We start from the raw sequence: 17,219 nt of genomic DNA on the forward strand, positions 1-17,219 counted from the left end.
GGGACGAGTGGTGAGGCGATATCGGCATTCATGCAAGGTAGTCCGCGTTTTGTACTGGGATGTGATGTTCACTATCATTATTAACCCTATGTGTTAGGGCTCTTATGCGCCAGTAATGACAGAAACTGGAACGAACGGGGGAGGTAGCACTGGGATACACTGTGTCGTACTTTGTTTCTCTCTCTCTCATAAATATACAAACCTGTCATGTTGGCATCATCAGGCTTTACAAAGGGAACGTGCTGTGAAATGTCACTTACTGAGGGTGTCTTCTATTTCTATCCATTTAGGGGTGAAAAAAGGAGACCGAGTGGCAATCTATTTGCCAATGATCCCTGAGCTGGTGTATGCCATGCTGGCGTGCGCACGAATAGGCGCAGTCCATTCCATCGTGGTAAGTACATGCACTGGGCTACCAGCCCTTCCTCAAGCAGAGCTTCCATGGCTTAGGATGCCTTGGAGGAGAAATTACTTTGTACATTCTGTGCTCATCAGTTCATGAAAGAAGTCACAATTAGAAGGTCTTTGTAAAGTAACGTTTTGGGTTTTGAGCCACAGTGCATTTTTCAACTTGGTACATGACAATAATAAATCTCTTATAGTACTGTTTGTCAATTTAAACTTTCTCTAAGTTCACCCAGCAACACTTTCCAGTAGTCCTTCTTGAATTGTTAGAATGTTATCCTGTTTGCTTTTGGTTCTCATTTCATTTTTCCATGCCATTCTTTTTCTTACTTTTCCTGTGGCACAGTATAGAGCCAACTTTTCCACAGAAACATGTAGGGGATGAAAGGTGAACTGGAATGGAAGGTGGACTGGAATGAAAGACCCTCATTTTATGCTACATGTTCTAGATAGAAACCCCCTCATTTTTGGCAGCTCTTCCCTTAACGGAGAGTGTGAGAACACAGGTGCATGCACTGTGCAGTCACCTGTGCCCCTCTTCCTTTTTTTTTGCATTTTAAGCCACACTGTGTTTTTCATTAGTGGGCTTACATGACTGGGTAGGGGTCTGCACTCTGTCTGCTCTTAAACAAGACTACAGTCTGCAGGACCAGGGATATTTTGTACCTCCTCCTGTAGCTAAGGTACCTTGTCAACACTAGGCTTTGCCGAAGAATGATGGTTGGTGTCAGTGCAAGGCCTTTGTAGTTAACCCCTTCGATGCGTGTGACAAGGTCAACACGTCATGGGCGTTACCTGCGCTGTGCGTGTGACGAGTTGACCTTGTCACGTAACGCGGGATTTTTAAAATCTCAGCGCTCAGCGTGAAAACCGCTAGCGGTCATGCGGTTAAACTTCTAGACAAGAGGGCTCAGTAGGCACCTGGACACCTTGCATGCACCTCCCTGTGTTCTCCAGTTCCTGTCCCTCTCTTCTGGAATTCCGAATGCCCCTCAAGACCTGGCTGTCGGAATAAGCCTCTGGGGCCTGTGAGCTCCAGGATACCCTATCGGGTGATTAGCAGTGCTTTATAAATCCAGATTGATCGATTGAGTAGTTTGACTTATACCTGTTTAGTTGAATGTGGCTGGGATCCTTCACTACTTGCAAGCCTGCATTTATTTACTATGTTCTGGTGCCCTGCATGAGTGCCTGATGGTGTATTTGAGTTATTAATCATACAGCACACAGTGCAGCGTTTTCAATACAAATATGTCTTAAGAAATTGCAATTTGAGGCCTGGAATACTTAAACAGTGCATGCCATATATTGCAGCAAGAAAAAAAATATTAATTAAAAACGTAATTTGTATACAGTGTTTCTAGCACTCAATTTAAATGTCACTATTCTGAACCGATGTTCTGTTCAATTTTACTTTAATATCTATATGTTTAAACCAGTTCAAGGGACAAGTAATTCTTCTCTCTGGGCCATACTGCCTTCACCACTTAGGAGCAGTCAGCCTCCATTGTCCCTGGATTTCCCATCCTGAACATCTATACCCTACCACCCTGCCATAGCATGGCTCCATCTCTTTAGCACTTACTGCCCCAGTCCTCACACTTCCTGTGCCTCTCCGCTCTGTTTTTTTTTAAACCGTTTTGATTGCAGGAAAAGGTGCATTTCACAATGTACAATGTTTCAACCCCACGGGCACCGCCTCGCCCGACCTCCTTCCGTATTATGGTATACACAGCCATTTAGCCCACAACCCGGGGGTCGGGCGCCGTCAGTCAGTGGGTCAACCTGCTTGCCATCATGCACATATGACTACTGGTTCATTCGGAGTAATCGAACCTGCTTTTGAATATTTTCGCCCCTCATCCCTCCAACCACCTCTCCCCCCCCCCCCCCCAGCCCCCCTCCCTTCTGCCCAACTCCCCACCTACTTCAACTGAACCCTCCCCCTGAGTGCTCGACCCTGCGCCTAAGCCCTGCCTTAAAGTACCTGTGTGTGTGCAATCAGGAGTGGTGATGTCGTGTTGGGAATGTGCAACTGCTTAGTGATTGGGTACTACTACACTCGACTCAGAGAGGCTGTCCTCATCTTCTAGCGTGCTGTCCCTGAGAGCCTGCACTAACATCTCCCACTCCATGGCCGCTTCCAGGGCCCTGTCGTCTGATCTGCGGCGGGCCAATTGATACCTGAGCGTGCTTTCACTCGCAGCCCATTTATACATTTCATTGGTCCACCTTCGCAGCGTTGGGCATCGTTTCGACTTCCAGTTCCTCGTCAGTTCTCTTTTAGCTAAGAGCAGACCTATATCCACAAACTTGCTCGAGATCCTATTCTTGGGTGTATGCGGGAACCAGTGTAACAAGCCCACAGCCTTGGAGATTTGTAATTCCCGGTCGGTAACCGTATTCAAGCTCTCAATAACCTCCCTCCAGTAGTCCCGCAAATGTGCGCAATCCCAGAGCATATGGCCCAGGTCTGCCCCTATCGTGTTGCACCTGGTGCATGCCGCATCCGCCACTCCGAAGTACTTTTCAATCCTCCTGGGTGTGAGATAGGCCCTATGCAGTACATAAAAGTGAATTAGCTGAAAACTGGCGTTCCTTGTGCTCTTTCTCACCCGCCGCACTATCTGTGCCCATGTGGTATCGGGGATCTCATTCCCCAGTTCCAGCTCCCAAGCCTCCTTCAGCGTGGTTAGGGGTTGCAACGTTTCGCGTGACATTCGCGAATAGAGGCACGTCACCGCTTTATACGTACCGGCCGCCATCATTGTGTACTGACAAGCCATTGAGGTCGGGGGCTCTTGAGTCCCCTCCCCCCAGTGTGCCTGCATCGCGCGTGTTATAGCTGCGTGCATTAGAAAGTCCCCCCTCGGAAGGTCGAAGCGGTCCTGCAGCGTTTGGTAGGGGATCAGTTCCCCGTCCTCATATAGGTCTCCCAGTATCTGCAGTCCTGCCTCTTCCCATCCCTGTAGCCTCGACCAGTTGCCCCCATGCGGGAGTGCCGTTATCATACCGAGGGGTATCTCAGGCGCATACATGCGTCGCACCCCGGCCTGTTTCTGTGCCCGGTTCCAGCAGAGTCTGTACGTCTGCTCTTCCAGCGACAGATCCCTAAGGAACAACTTCTTCTGTAAAGTGATGAACGCTAGTACATGGCGGGGGGCGCCCGCCTCCCTGTCCTCCTCTGGTCCTCGGTACGCCCGCGCCACCTCCTGCGTGAAGGTCTGCAGCTGCGCCGCCAGATAGCATAACTCAAAGTCAGGGACCGCCAGGCCCCCCTCATCTTTCGGCCGGAGCAGCGTTGTCAAAGCAATTCTGCGCCTGCCCGTACCCCAGAGGAAGGAGATCAATAAAGATCTCAGCTGCCGGAAGGTCGACCTGGGTATCCAGACAGGCAGCGTGCGAAAGTAATAGAGGAGGCGCGGCAGGGCTATCATTTTCACCAGGGATATGCGTCCCGTGACCGACAGCAGGAGGGTAGACCAGAAGGTCATATTACCACGTAGCGCCCGTATACAGCGACCCACGTTGCCCTCCAGCAGGTCCATAGCCTTGTGGTATATGTACACTCCCAGATACTTCAAGCAATCTGGCGCCCAGGCCAGCTGTGTTCGGATAATAGGTGCCGGTTCACCGCGGCGTAGCGGGAATAGGCATGATTTAGGCCAATTCACCCGCAGCCCAGACAGTCTGCCAAAGGCCACCAGGAGTCTCTCCGCCCCTCCAGTGCCTCCCTCGGGTTTTACAGATATAACAGGAGATCATCAGCGTACAGTGAGATAAGGTGTGGTTGTCCTCGATAAGTCAAGCCCGTGAAAGAAAGCCCCTTCCTGACTTCCGCCGCGAAAGGTTCAATCGCCAAAGCGAACAGCAGGGGAGATAGGGAACATCCCTGCCTAGTGCCTCGACCAACTGGGTACGGGTCCGACACAAGGGGGCCCACCCGCACCCGTGCAACCGCCGAGGCGTATAGGACTTTCGTCCAACGTATATACCCGTCCCCAAGGCCGAAGTGTTGCATAACCTTGTATAGGTATTTCCACTCCAGGCTATCGAATGCTTTTTCTATGTCGATCGACAGGACCACCGGCGTGTGCGTGGCGGGCCACGATTCCCCCAGCAGGCGAATCAATCGACGTATGTTAGCAGTCGTGTTGCGGGCGGGAATGAAGCCAGACTGGTCACTGTGGACCAACGTCGTCATGTGCTGCAGTAACCTGGTCGCCAAGATGGTACTCAGGATTTTGTAGTCCACCGTCAACATGGACAGTGGCCTGTAGGAGGCTGGGTGTTTGCTCTCTCTACCTTGCTTCAAAAGCGGAATCATGAGCGCCTCGCACATGGATGCAGGCAGCCCCCCCCCGAGCCTTAGCCTCATTGTACACCACCTGAAGCCTCGGGGCTAATTGATCAATATACTTGCTATAGAATTCGACAGGAAGCCCATCCAGACCCGGAGTTTTGTTTCGGGCCATCTCCTTCACCGCACTCCGTATCTCGCCCAGTTCTATGCCCCTGCCCAGAGCCTCCTCCTGTTCTGGTTCCAAGCGCGGCAGCTGCTGGCCCTCCAGGAAAGCGGCTATCTCAGTCTCCCGCCCCTCGAGCACTTCACATAGAGCGTCTCGTAGTATGAGCGGAAGCGCTCCAAGATCTCCGCCTGGGTGTGGCGATCTAGACCGTCCTCCCCTTCAATGGCTAAAATAGGGTGGCTCCGTCTTGTGGGGTTGGCCAAATAGGCCAGCAACGTCCCCGCTTTATCCCCCTCCGTGTGCGCCCTTGCCAAGTAGGATTCATGGTCGAAACAGCGAAGCCGTTCCATCTCCACAGCCACCGCCTCTTTGGCAGCACTCACCGTCCCTTGTAACTCCGGGCGGTTGGGGCGCTCCTTCTCAGCGGCACGCAAAGTTGTTTCTGCACTTTCCAGGTCATCCAACAACGTTCTGCGAGCCCCCGTGCACTTCCCTATACAATGGCCCCTGACAACTGTCTTAAAGGTGTCCCACTCATATGCTCTAGTCGATGCCGTGCCCTCATTCTCCTCGAAGTAGCACGTGATCCGGTCCCCCAGCGCCTCCCTGAACACCAAGTCATCCAGCGTGTCCGGCCTCAGTTGCCACGTCGAGACCCGCGACGTCTCAGTCATCCAATTGAGGGTCAGCAGTAGGGGATTGTGGTCGGAGATCGTGCGTGCCAGGTATTCCGAGTTGGAAACCGCCGGTAACACCTGTGAGGAGCACAAGAAGGTATCCAAGCGGACATGGAGGTCGTGTAGCCCAGAGTAGAAGGAATAATCCCTCATCGTTGGGTGATGCACCCGCCAGGCATCTTGGAGTTCCCAACTCTCCTGCCAATGCACCCTACGCTTCGCTAGACGGTGCATGGGAGACGTCCCTAGTGGCGGATGAGATCTATCCAGCTCCACATCGGTTACTGAGTTGAAATCCCCCTCCCATTATGATGGGACCAGCTAAGAACCCTGCTAGAGCGCCAGAAAGTTTGGTAAAAAAGGACACCTGGTCTATGTTAGGCGCATACACACTGCAGAGCGCTATATCCTTGCCTTTTAGTTTCCCTTCCACTGCTACGAACCTGCCCTCCGGGTCTATGATGTGCTTATTGACTTGGAAAGGAGTCCCCGCCCGCACCCAAATCAGCACTCCCCTGGCGAATGCGGAATATGTGGTGTGAAATAATTGTCCCCTCCATCTTCGCTGTAGCGCTATACCCTCCTGTTTTGTCAGATGCGTTTCCTGCAGCAGCGCTATCTGCACCCCTCTCTGGACCAAGTATGCATGTATTTTATGCCTCCGTGCCATCGTGTGCAGACCCCTCACGTTCCAGGTTAAACACTTCACATGTCCATTATGAGCCATAATCCCATGATGTACTGCAAAGTCCAGTAACGGTGTCCTGCCCGGCACACAGGGTCACACTCACCCCCCCAGTCCCAACGCAACAGAACCCCCCTCCCCACCCACCCCGCCTCGAGCACCCCCAACTACTCTAAGCGCCCTCCCCCCAGAACAGGGCCCAGCCTAGCAAGCGCAGCTCCCATCCAAACTTGTTGAGGACCTAGCGTCCTACCCCCAACAACCCGACTAAACCGCAGTCGACACTACGGTGGCCTTATGGGCCCGAAAGGCGTTGCGCGGCTCCGAAGGTGGTCAACCTAGTCCCATGACCCCCAACCCATGATCCCCCCATGTGAGTCCAGAGTTCCATCCCTCTCTCAGTGTTCGTCGCCATTTGCCAGCTAAGGTACACCCCAGGCGCCTTACCATCCCGACATTGGGCATCTCCAATATCATTCGTCCATAAGGCCTCCCGACGTCTGTGGCGGGCCCTTAACACTGTTCAAGCCCGATTGTTCTGCTTCTGAGCCAGTAACTGGGCCCTCTGCCTCCGAGCTGTCGCACGATCTGGATCTTGTAGTTCCCGACAGTTCCATTACCGCTTGCAGCGCGGCCTTCCTCTCGCCTTCAGTCTGCGATTCCGTCGGTTTCTTGGCTCTCTGACGACGCTTCCGAATCCTCTGCGATTTTCGAGTCGGCTGCTGGGTCCGTTCGTCTTCGGCTCTATGCTTCGCCCCATCTGTGCCGGCTTTGTACGTGTCCCACCATGCCCAGGCGTCTGCCGAGTTGTGGAAGAAAAGCGCCTTGTCGTCCACCACCACCCTGAGTTTGGCCGGAGACAGAAGGGAATACGCCAGACCCTCTGCTCGAAGTTCTTTTTTGAGCCACAAGAAAGAGGCCCGCAATTTCTTCGTGTCATACGTGTAATCCGGGAAAAGCGTCACCCTGCTGTTGTCCACCTGGAGTGCCTCTCCGCTCTGTTGAGCATGCTATGTGAAAACATTTCCCAACCTTTTTTATGTGATTAAAAAAGAGGGGTTGTTTTGATGACTAAAAATGTATTTTGTAATAAATTTGTGTGAACACTAATAATGGATGGTTGTTGTCTTTTGAAATATGCGATGCCCTCATTGGATCAAGACTATGCACAACTCATATGAAAAATTCACATACGCTGCCACCAGCTCCAAAACCCGTATTGCTCTAGTTTTACACCTAGATTTGCTGTTTTTAATGATATTGAAGGCTCCCAAACCAATAAAGGAAGAATCCTTTGGGTATAAGCTTGAGATATTTTTATCTGGATCCGCTGCACCACTCCAGCAAAATTCTTATGTAAGAACTCTCCCTACAGGCTGTGTTCACCAGAGTGATATTTACCTACTTGGGTGTGGTTAGGTGCATATGATGAAGAATGGCACGATAAGTTGCAGGTGAGGTGACCGTTCCAAGATTTTCTAGAACCAGCTGGCTAGTTTCTTTCTTTTGTCACTCCTAAATTAGGTAAGCTTTTCCCACCAGGGTACTTGTTGTTTGTCTTTATACTCTAATAAGACTGTCATGCGCTACCTACAGCCGTGCACCATGGTGCAGAGGTGAGTGTGTGCTGTCTACCATAGGATTTGGACTGGGAGTATACTCTTTCAGTATCGATTCCTCAGACTAGAAACCATACAAGGATTCCTGCACTGGATGTGTGTTGTTTATTTAAAAAAAAATATTTTTGTGTTTTATAGAGCGCAAACTTGACCTGTTAGGGTATCAGAGAGCTTTACAGGAATCATAGAAATGTACAATAGGCTTGGAATCACACAATATACAAAAAATAAAGAGAGGCAGGGTGCAGGATATATAAAGGATAGAGGACACGTATGTAAAGTTTGCATTTTATAGTTACTCGAGACAAGTCCCCAGGTTTCTTGGAGAGGTGATTAGGTAGTCCGAGGGGAGGCGCTAGTCGGGAGTTGATCAGGGTCTCTGTGCTGGTTGGAGGCAACATTTAACCGAGGAGTTTACCCATAAGGAAGGTTTTGGCCTCCTTTTTGAAGCGTGCCAGAGAAGGGATTCTTCTGATGGCGATCGGGAGAGAGTTCCATATTCTTGGAGCGGCCTAAGAGAAAGCCCGATTGTATGTTTTTTTTTTCAGGAAGCGTGCAGGTCGTAGCAGGAGGGTTCTGGCGGATCGTGAGTTTCTGTTTCCTCCAGACACCACAAGATACCACAAGTTGTGCACTTCAACACACATCCAATGTGTGAGTTTTTAAAAAATAACAAATCAAATTTTCCTTTGTTATTGCCTGCTTCAAGAAGGTGTATTTTTTTAGGTGAAGCCCCGTCTAGCTGTCTTGGTAGATCGGGCTTTGCATCAGAACCTATGGATGTTTACCCTGATCCACCCAAGTGACGCCACAGTAACGTCCCTGTGATGCAAAGCCAAACAAATCAGTGCAAATTTCCTTTTGCGCTCAGAAAATGTCACCTTTCCATCGCAATGCACCTTTTGTTCTGGAAGGTAATTGCCAATGTGTTGCTTTGCGTCACTTTGTGTCACTTTGGGACAAAGCCATAGCAAATTTAAGCAAAAGGCCTTAATTAGAGTTTGGTGAATTGAGATATCCACCAGAATGTGGCAGAGTCGTGTTTGTTGTGTTGAATACATTGATGTCAGTGACACTCTAAATACAGTGCACAGGACAGCAGTAAGTTTTGGCAGATGTTCTGCTCCAGCAAATTCTAAAGACGGTTAAGCAGTTCTTCTCCAGCAGTGTCTCCAGGTCTGGAGCTCTATCCCTCCAGACATCAAGATATTATCTTCCTTGCGCATATTTAAATCTGAATTAATATGCCTGTGTTTTCAGTGCCTCCTCACACTGTGAGAGTACCGATCAGCGCCAAGTGCCTTTGGTTCTGTAAAGACTTTATTCTGTAATTAGGTCTAATGTATATTTAAATTATTTTAAGCTATTTAATAGATCGTTAAGAGTATGCTAGCATATTTTCTGAATAGCTATTCTATTTTATTATGTTTCTACTTCATGTTTAACAGAACTCTTGTGACCTATAAATAGCTGTCTTTTACAGTGTTTTTTTTATTTGACCTATTTTTGCTTTATACGTTACCTTTTTATTTATGCGATTTTGTAACGTGTAATTTAAAACTTGGCCTTATCGATGGTGCTGTCTCACTATATGGATCCAGATCACATCAATCAGTCTTTCCAGTTCTTGACATCACAGCTTCTCCCCTAAAAGGCATCTTCCCTTTATGGAAAATCCCACCCCCATCTAACAGAACCACAACAAGACCTAGATGAACTTTTCAACTAATCTTCTATTTCCCATCTGCCCCTCATTGCAAGGATCTGGGCAAGGACAGATGCTGTTCACCTGCAAGAACACATAGATCATGACTAATTTCTTAAAGCATTCTGGGTAATGCACTTGTTGCCAAATTGAAAATGCATAAACTAAGAAGGATGACGACAATCCTTAGAATTACTGATAATGGAGATTATGTTTGCTAGCTTCTTCTGACCTACAAGCAATACTTGGCACTGCAGTCCACTAAGCCTTCTTCTCCACCCTATGCTTTGATATGGGTATGCCACCAAGAGATACTCAACTGATTTATCTCCTTCCTTTCAAGCAGACAACAGTATGGAAAATTAAAATGAGTGTCTCCGCTCCCACTCCAAGTGTAGTCTCACACCCCTGCTCTCAGAGATTGATTCTTTATCCAATAATATTTAATCTGTAGATGAAACACTTAAAGTTTCGGTTTGCCGTCAGGATATCACCTTAAAACCATATACCCATGATGAGATATCTACCTTAAAGTGTCGAAGGCCTGTGATGTCCAGCATTTTAGAACCTGCCTCAGCCTGTGGTTGCTTGTGACATTTAAAGCTGGAAGGGATTACATATCCGACAAGTGAACAAAGGAGGTAGGAAAGCCTTTGTTTCCTCAATGTGATTCAGGGGAAAGGAATGAATCCTAAAACTGCCAGAAACCGTTTAACAGGTGTCACCAAACCACATAGTTTAGGACACAATGTTCACATAAATTTCCTTAAAGCCATAGATTTTCAAGGGACACTCAGGAAATACTCCAGTACTTTAGCAGTGTACTAAGCAGGTCTGATCCTTCCCACAAGATGGTGGCAAGTTGTGCAGGTTCAGCAACATTTCTTCTAAAACCCAGATTTTCCATACTATTTTACAAGAAAGCCTAGATTTTATAACAATAACTTGAAGAGCCTAAGTGTGACTATAGTTATCATTATGCAGTCCTTCCCTTACATTTATATTATATTCCTTGTCCAACTGTTTTTATTTGCATTCAGACATGTCTACCTAGCCCCCACACCAGATGGCAGCACTAAGGCTCAATATCTGCATTCACTCCATGATTCAGCATAACGCCTTCTCCAATGGAGAGACTTTTCCCTCTGAACCTAGGTATAAGCAGACCATGAAACCTATCAGAAAGTCTGGGTGGGACCCACAAAACAAAAAGGATATGTAGCAATAGATGACAAATACGCTATCAACATTATGATGAAGACATCAATAGTAAAAATATACAAATAATCATACCACCGTATAACAGTCTTAAGTTCGGCCAGTGTAATACTCACCTGAGAGTCTTTAGTAGCATCTAGATTTTCCTATAGAATAGTGTGGTAAATTCTGCTTCTGTGGCAAGAAAGAAGGGCTATATTATGCAATATCTGAGCATTTATACCACCCTGGCAGCTACCTCATATATTGGTTTAAAATACAGTTTAAACATAGATTTGTTGACCTATCAACTGCATTCATGATATCCTCCAATTTGGCACTCCTAAAAAATGTCTTGCTTGCAGTGACACCCCTGGTTGAACATTGCCCAGGTCAAAAAGGCTCTTCCAATAGTCTTTTTTCACACACTTTTTCAAGCATTGGATAAAAACATCTTTAGATTTCTGAGAAATAATAAAGTCTATAACTCTATAACTCATTGAACGTCATTGAAATACTCTCAGAGCGGGCTCACTAGGAAGTGAGGGATACACTGTCGCCCGGGAATTGTTTTTAGAGTGACAAATAACATCTCTCTTTTAGAATGAAACATCCTATTCCTGTCTTCATAATGTTAAAAATGCTCACATCCAACTCCCACTCACATGGATCCAAGTACAAAAACATTGTCACTTACCCTTTCAAGCCTTGATAGCTAAGCATTCAGTCTGAGGCTGGTTGGAGCACCACCTTAATATACCATAATAAAGAGCACATGGGAGAGAGAGGTTTACAGCCAAACACTCTGAGGATTATGCACCCCTTGGAGAAAGACAATTCCCTAAACTTGACGTTAAATTTTGAGTGGCAGACCCCTCTAGATCACAGGGTGTGTTTGACTGACTGACTGAAATATTTTTTTTTTTTGTAAACAGATTTTATTGTTGTCCACATTCGAAAAAAAAAGCAGGGCACAAACCGCCAACATGCCCACGCAGGGGCCCATAAGACAAGGAGCATTGCATTCAAAGCTTGGCCAGGTTAAGGGGTCAATAATTAACCACGACTCAAGACACCCCTGGTCCACGCACAGTAAGTCTATAACAGTCATCGCTCAGGCTGCCAGGGTCGAGTCTCAGCCAAGTCCAGAAGGAAGAGTCCCCCAGTGCCATGGCGCATCACAATACTCCTGTGTAGGACAGGCTCTCCCAACCACAACGCTCCAGCCATACCAGTGAGAGCCTTTGCCCTTTTCGCGTTCCCAGAGCGCCAGGACCGCTAAAGGTGGACATTTTACCCGCAACACATAAACCCCAGGACCCTCAACTACCCTCCCCCCCCTCCCCCAACCGCCCTCCCCTAACCCCCCCAGTGGTGAAAGTGCCCTACAGTGTCGCATCATCCCTTGAGGCCTGTGTACTGTTTCTAAAACTGGAACAAGTGTAAGGCCCTGATTGTAGAGGGGCATACCGCAGATGGGAGGCCCTTAGAGAGGAACGAGACCAGTGGCCCACAGCGATACTCGAAGTTCTTAAAGTCCTCACGGGAAATGTCGGACATGCGTTCCAGGCTGAGCAGTTGTAACAGGCGGGATTGCCACAGTGACATCGCTGGTGCCACCCTCTGTTTCCAAGCTTTTGCAATGGCTAGTTTAGCAGCCCCCAAGCATAACCACATAATACTTTTATCTGCCCTGGTTTGGTGCTCTAACTGGGGGTCCCTAAGGCCCAGAAGTGCTTCTGCCATCGTGGTCGGGACCGGATATCCTAAAATGGATTTTACCTGAGCAAGGATCTCCTCCCAGAACGGCCTAATGGAGGGGCAGTCCCACCATATGTGTTGGAAGTCACCCAGTAGTCCGCACCCCCTCCAACACCTATCAGATGTCCCTGGGAAGATCTTAGCCAGTCTAGCCGGGTACAGGTACCAGTCTGCCATTACCTTTATGTGTGCCTCCCTCAGTTTCGTGGAGCGATTAAAGTGAAAGATATCTGCCCATAGGTGTTTCCACTCCTCCTCCCCAATGTCCCGCTGCGCCAAACCTTCCCACCATGACATATAGCGTGGCCGTGGTGCAGTCTCAGTAGAGAGTAGGAGCTTATACAATACCGAGATTGCCCCCTTCATGGACTTGGCCTTGAGCAGGAATAACTCGAGTGAGGTAAGAGGTCTGGTGGCACCATCCCTAACCTGTGGACCCAGGGCCCAGTGAAGGAGTTGTGCTTGATGATAACGCTCCCTGTCCCCCACCCCATAGTCCCTCTTGCAGTTGTCAAAAGTAAGTGGGTCGTAGTTGTGGAACAGGTGCGTGAGTGCGAGACAGCCCCCTGTCCTCCAGGCATCGAAGGGCCCCTCTCGGAGCGCCGGAGGAAAGGAAGAGGTGAAATGGATCGGGGTGAGCGGCGATGGGAAGGACGTCCAGCCCTCCCTCTCAGCCACAGTGTCCCACACTTTTAGGGTAGTGCGTGTTGGGGTGCTGATGTACGCATTGAGGGGTCTGTCCTTCTTAGCGCGCCATATCAGATCCCAGATTGTTCTGCCCGCTACGTTGCGGTCCATATGGAGCCAGTGTTTTTCCGACTCCATCTGTGCCCATTCAACCAGGATGCGCAATTGAGCTGCCTTATAGTAGAGGCGAAGGTCTGGAAGCCCCGCCCCCCCCCTCTCGCTGCGGACGCCTTAGCATGTAGAAGGAGAAACGTGCCCTTCCCCCCGCCATACAAACTTCAGGAGCATGGTCTTGAGACGCGTGAAGAAGTCCTCCTCCAGCTCTATAGAGAGTGCTTGGAATAAATAGAGTAATTTAGGTAGGAGGGTCATTTTGATGGCGTGTATGCGACCCAACCAGGAGAGGAAGAGCGGCTTCCAACGGAAGAGTTCTCGTTGGAGTCGGGTGATGAGCTCAGGGTAATTGGCCGTATATAGTTGGTTGAGCCTGGGAGTCAATTGGACCCCCAGATACTCTAACGAGGAGGGCGCCCAGTTGAGTGGAGATAGCGCTCGAAGCTGCGAGGCCTCAGCTGGAGAAAGAGTCAGGTTGAGAATGGAGGATTTGACCAGGTTGACTCTAAAGCCTGCTACCCCCTCAAAGGAGGCGAGCACCTCCTGTAAATGTGGGAGGGAACCCAGCGGATTGGACAGAGAGAGGAGGACATCATCCGCGAAGAGCGAGATTTTGTGGGCCTCACCAGTGAAGGGTAGACCCTCTATTCCCTGGTGTTCCCGGATCGCTATAGCCAGGGGTTCTATGCTAAGGGCGAAGAGTAAGGGGGACAGAGGACAACCCTGCCTCGACCCCCTGGAGTGGCCAAAGGGGGCCGATTGCACCCCATTGATTGAGACCCTAGAGCACGGGTGCCTATACTTGGCCTGGAGCATGGTAATAAAGTGAGGGGAGAATCCAAACCTCTGCAAGGTGGACCACAGGAAGTTCCAATCCACTCGGTCGAATGCTTTTTCAGCATCCAGACTGATCAACACTGCGGGTATTTTGAATCTATTGGCCTTCTCTATTAAAAGGATGATGCGCCTAGTGTTGTCGTGGGTTTGCCTCCCTTTGATGAAGCCAGACTGGTCGGGGTGGATGATAAGGGGCATAAGGTCGCCCAGTCTCGTGGCCAGGATAGAGGAGTAAAGTTTGGCGTCCACGTTAAGGAGGGCAATGGGCCTATATGAGGCGCAGTGGGAGGGATCCTTGCCTGGCTTGGGGATGACCGAGATCACCGCCTCGCACATGGAGGCAGCTGAATTGCCCTCCGTGGCCATGCAATTGAATAGGCGGACCAGGTGGGGCGCAATCTCGGTGGTAAAGGTCTTATAGAAGACTGCTGTGTACCCATCTGTCCCCGGTGCTTTATGGGCCTTGAGGGATTTGATCGCCGCTAGGACTTCTTCTAGGGTGATAGGGGCTACGAGGATGTCGTTCCACTCCGGAGACACCTGAGGGACGGGCAGGTCCTTCAAGAAGGCGCCCTGACGGTCCGTGTCCGGGGTGTCCGCTGTATACAGGGACGCATAGAACTCCCCAAAGAGATCAGCCTTGTCCTCATCCCTGTGCTGTAGGTACCCTGCACTATCTCGTATGCCCCCGATATATTCCCTCTCTCGCTTATCCTTTAACTGTCTGGCCAGATGTTTCCCCACCTTGTCCCCCTGTGTATAGGCCAGGCTGCGCAATTTGAGGAGGGTGAACTCCGCTCTATTGTTGTATATGGCTCGTAATTTGCCTCTAAGGGCCGTGAGTGCTCTCAGCATCTGCCTGGTGAGAGTCTGCTTGTGTGTCTGTTCGGCCTTCGATAGCTCCTGTTCCAGGCCTTCCCTCTCTTTAGCGCGCTGTTTATTAAGGGCCGAGTTAAGCGCAATGCATTTACCCCTAATAACCGCATTGAACGTGTCCCAGGTGTTATATTCAGAGGTCTCCTCCGGGTTATTGAAGGAGAAGAACTCCCCGATGGCCTCCCTCAGTTGCGTGCACGATTCCTTGTCTCTCACTAACGCTTCTGGGAAGTACCACCGCGCTGGTTTCGGGGCACAACCCAGCCAGGTCAAACAGATAGTGTACATCCCATGGTCCGAAACAGAGATGGGGAGGATCTTCGCGTCCTGCAGGGAACCCCGGAGGGACTGGCTAAAGAAAATGTAGTCGAGGCGGGAGTAGGTTTGGTGTACATGGGAGTAGAATGAAAAATCTCGAGTGTTCGGATGTGCCACTCGCCAACTGTCTAGGAGCCCCATGTCCTCCATCAGCGCCTGGATAGAGTCCGGGAATAAGCCCATGTCAGATCTTCTAGTGTGTGTACTATCTAGTGTTGGGTGCCAAACTAGGTTGAAGTCCCCCAAAAGTAAAACGGGCCCCTCTGCAAAATCCGTCACTTTACCCAGAAGTGTAAGCAAAAAACTCTTTTGACCAGTATTGGGGGCATAAATTGACACCAGAGTGCACACTTTACCTTTCAAACGACCCTTGACCATGAGCCATCTCCCGTCTTTGTCACTCTGAGTGCACATAGGTTCAAACTGTGCGGCCGGACTAAACAGCAGCGCTACCCCTTTCTGCTTAGTGGTCGCGGAGGCTTTATATATAAGGGGGTACTTCTTGTGTTTGAGGCGATGGTCTTCCGACTTCAGGAGATGTGTTTCCTGCAACGCGACAATGTCTAAGTGTTGGTCTAGCACATATTTCCACACTTTCTGGCGTTTCTGCGGGGAGTTTAGGCCCTTAACATTCCATGTCCCGATCGTTATAGGCATTTAGGGACAGATCCGGACCAATCTGCTACAGGTGCCCTCCCCTGCCCCGCTCTCCCAGACCGGGGCATCCCCACAATCCTCGTGTCCCATCCCCACAACCCACAATGTCCAGCGAAGGCGCCGGGATAGCCCTTCAGGGTCACTCTTTCAATTCCGCCCCGGCGTGGGCCCCTGTCCATCCCCGACTCCACAGATATCAGAAGGCCCCGGGAACCACAATGCAGCAGCACCTCACCACACAATCCCCCCCCCCCAACCTTCCCCCCAACAAAAGAACAGAACGACAATCCCCAATTGGAGATCCAAAGTCCGGGCCAGAACTTCTGACCCCATCCTTCCAGTTCAGAACTGCAGTCAAAAAAGTACTTGTAGTGGGTATTTGGCAGTGGCGGCTCGACGGTTCGAGACTCCCCGCCCCATTCCCCATCCCTCATGCTGCAGGTATCTATGTATAGCCCCCTTACCGGACCTCATGGACCAGCACCTGTGTCTTTGGAGACTTCCTGTATCGCTGCTGCCTTCTCCTGCTCCATAGTATTTAGGTCAGGCTTGAGCGGTTCCCTCGATGAGCGGCCGCGTCGTACCTTCTGCCAGCCGTCGCTCGTCGCTTGAGAGGATGCGGCCGGAGACCCTGTAGCGCCGCCAGTCCCATCAAAGCCAAGTTGGGGCTCCTCGTACGAAATCCCCAGTACTGAGCAAGTGTCTTTTAAGGAGCGCAATTGATGGAGGGTCCCATTCTAACGGAAGATCAGTCTAAAGGGGTGACCCCAGGAATACTGAACCCCTTCGTTGCGCAGGAACATGGTTGCGGGTTTGAAGGCTCTTCTCTTTTGCAGTGTGATCACTGAGAGGTCCTGAAAGAGCTCCAGAGCGTGGCCCTGGTATTGAATGGGCTGTTTGAGGCGTGCCACCTTCAAGGTGCGTTCTTTTAAGGCGTAGTCGGGCAGAAAAGCAAGGATGTCAGGGGGAGGCCCCTGGGATCTAGGTGTAGGGCCCACCCAGTGTGCCCTATCGATGCGGATCTCGAAGTCGTCACCCACCTCGAGGACTGCCCGAAACAGACCCTGGAGATAGCTTGCAACATCTCCCCCCTCCGCCGAGGAGGGCACGTTCCGAACCCTGATGTTGTTCCGCCTGGAACGATTCTCTAAGTCCTCCGTGTGGGACTGGAGGTCGGTCTGCTGGTCATTAAGCCGGACAATTTCCTGTCGG

General features: G+C 50.1%; 1 protein-coding gene across 1 annotated transcript in view; it reads left to right on the forward strand.

The window, feature by feature from the left end:
• ACSS2 (acyl-CoA synthetase short chain family member 2) overlaps window positions 1-17,219 on the forward strand; it is a 225,828-nt gene that overhangs the window by 82,301 nt on the left and 126,308 nt on the right. Inside the window, exon 4 of the mRNA XM_086964950.1 lies at window positions 291-394. Within this exon, the coding sequence (XP_086821076.1) occupies window positions 291-394 (104 nt within the window). The remainder of the gene's footprint in view (window positions 1-290; window positions 395-17,219) is intronic.

Source organism: Lissotriton vulgaris, chromosome 4_1, assembly GCF_964263255.1.
Source record: "Lissotriton vulgaris chromosome 4_1, aLisVul1.2, whole genome shotgun sequence".
Lineage (NCBI taxonomy): Eukaryota > Metazoa > Chordata > Amphibia > Caudata > Salamandridae > Lissotriton > Lissotriton vulgaris.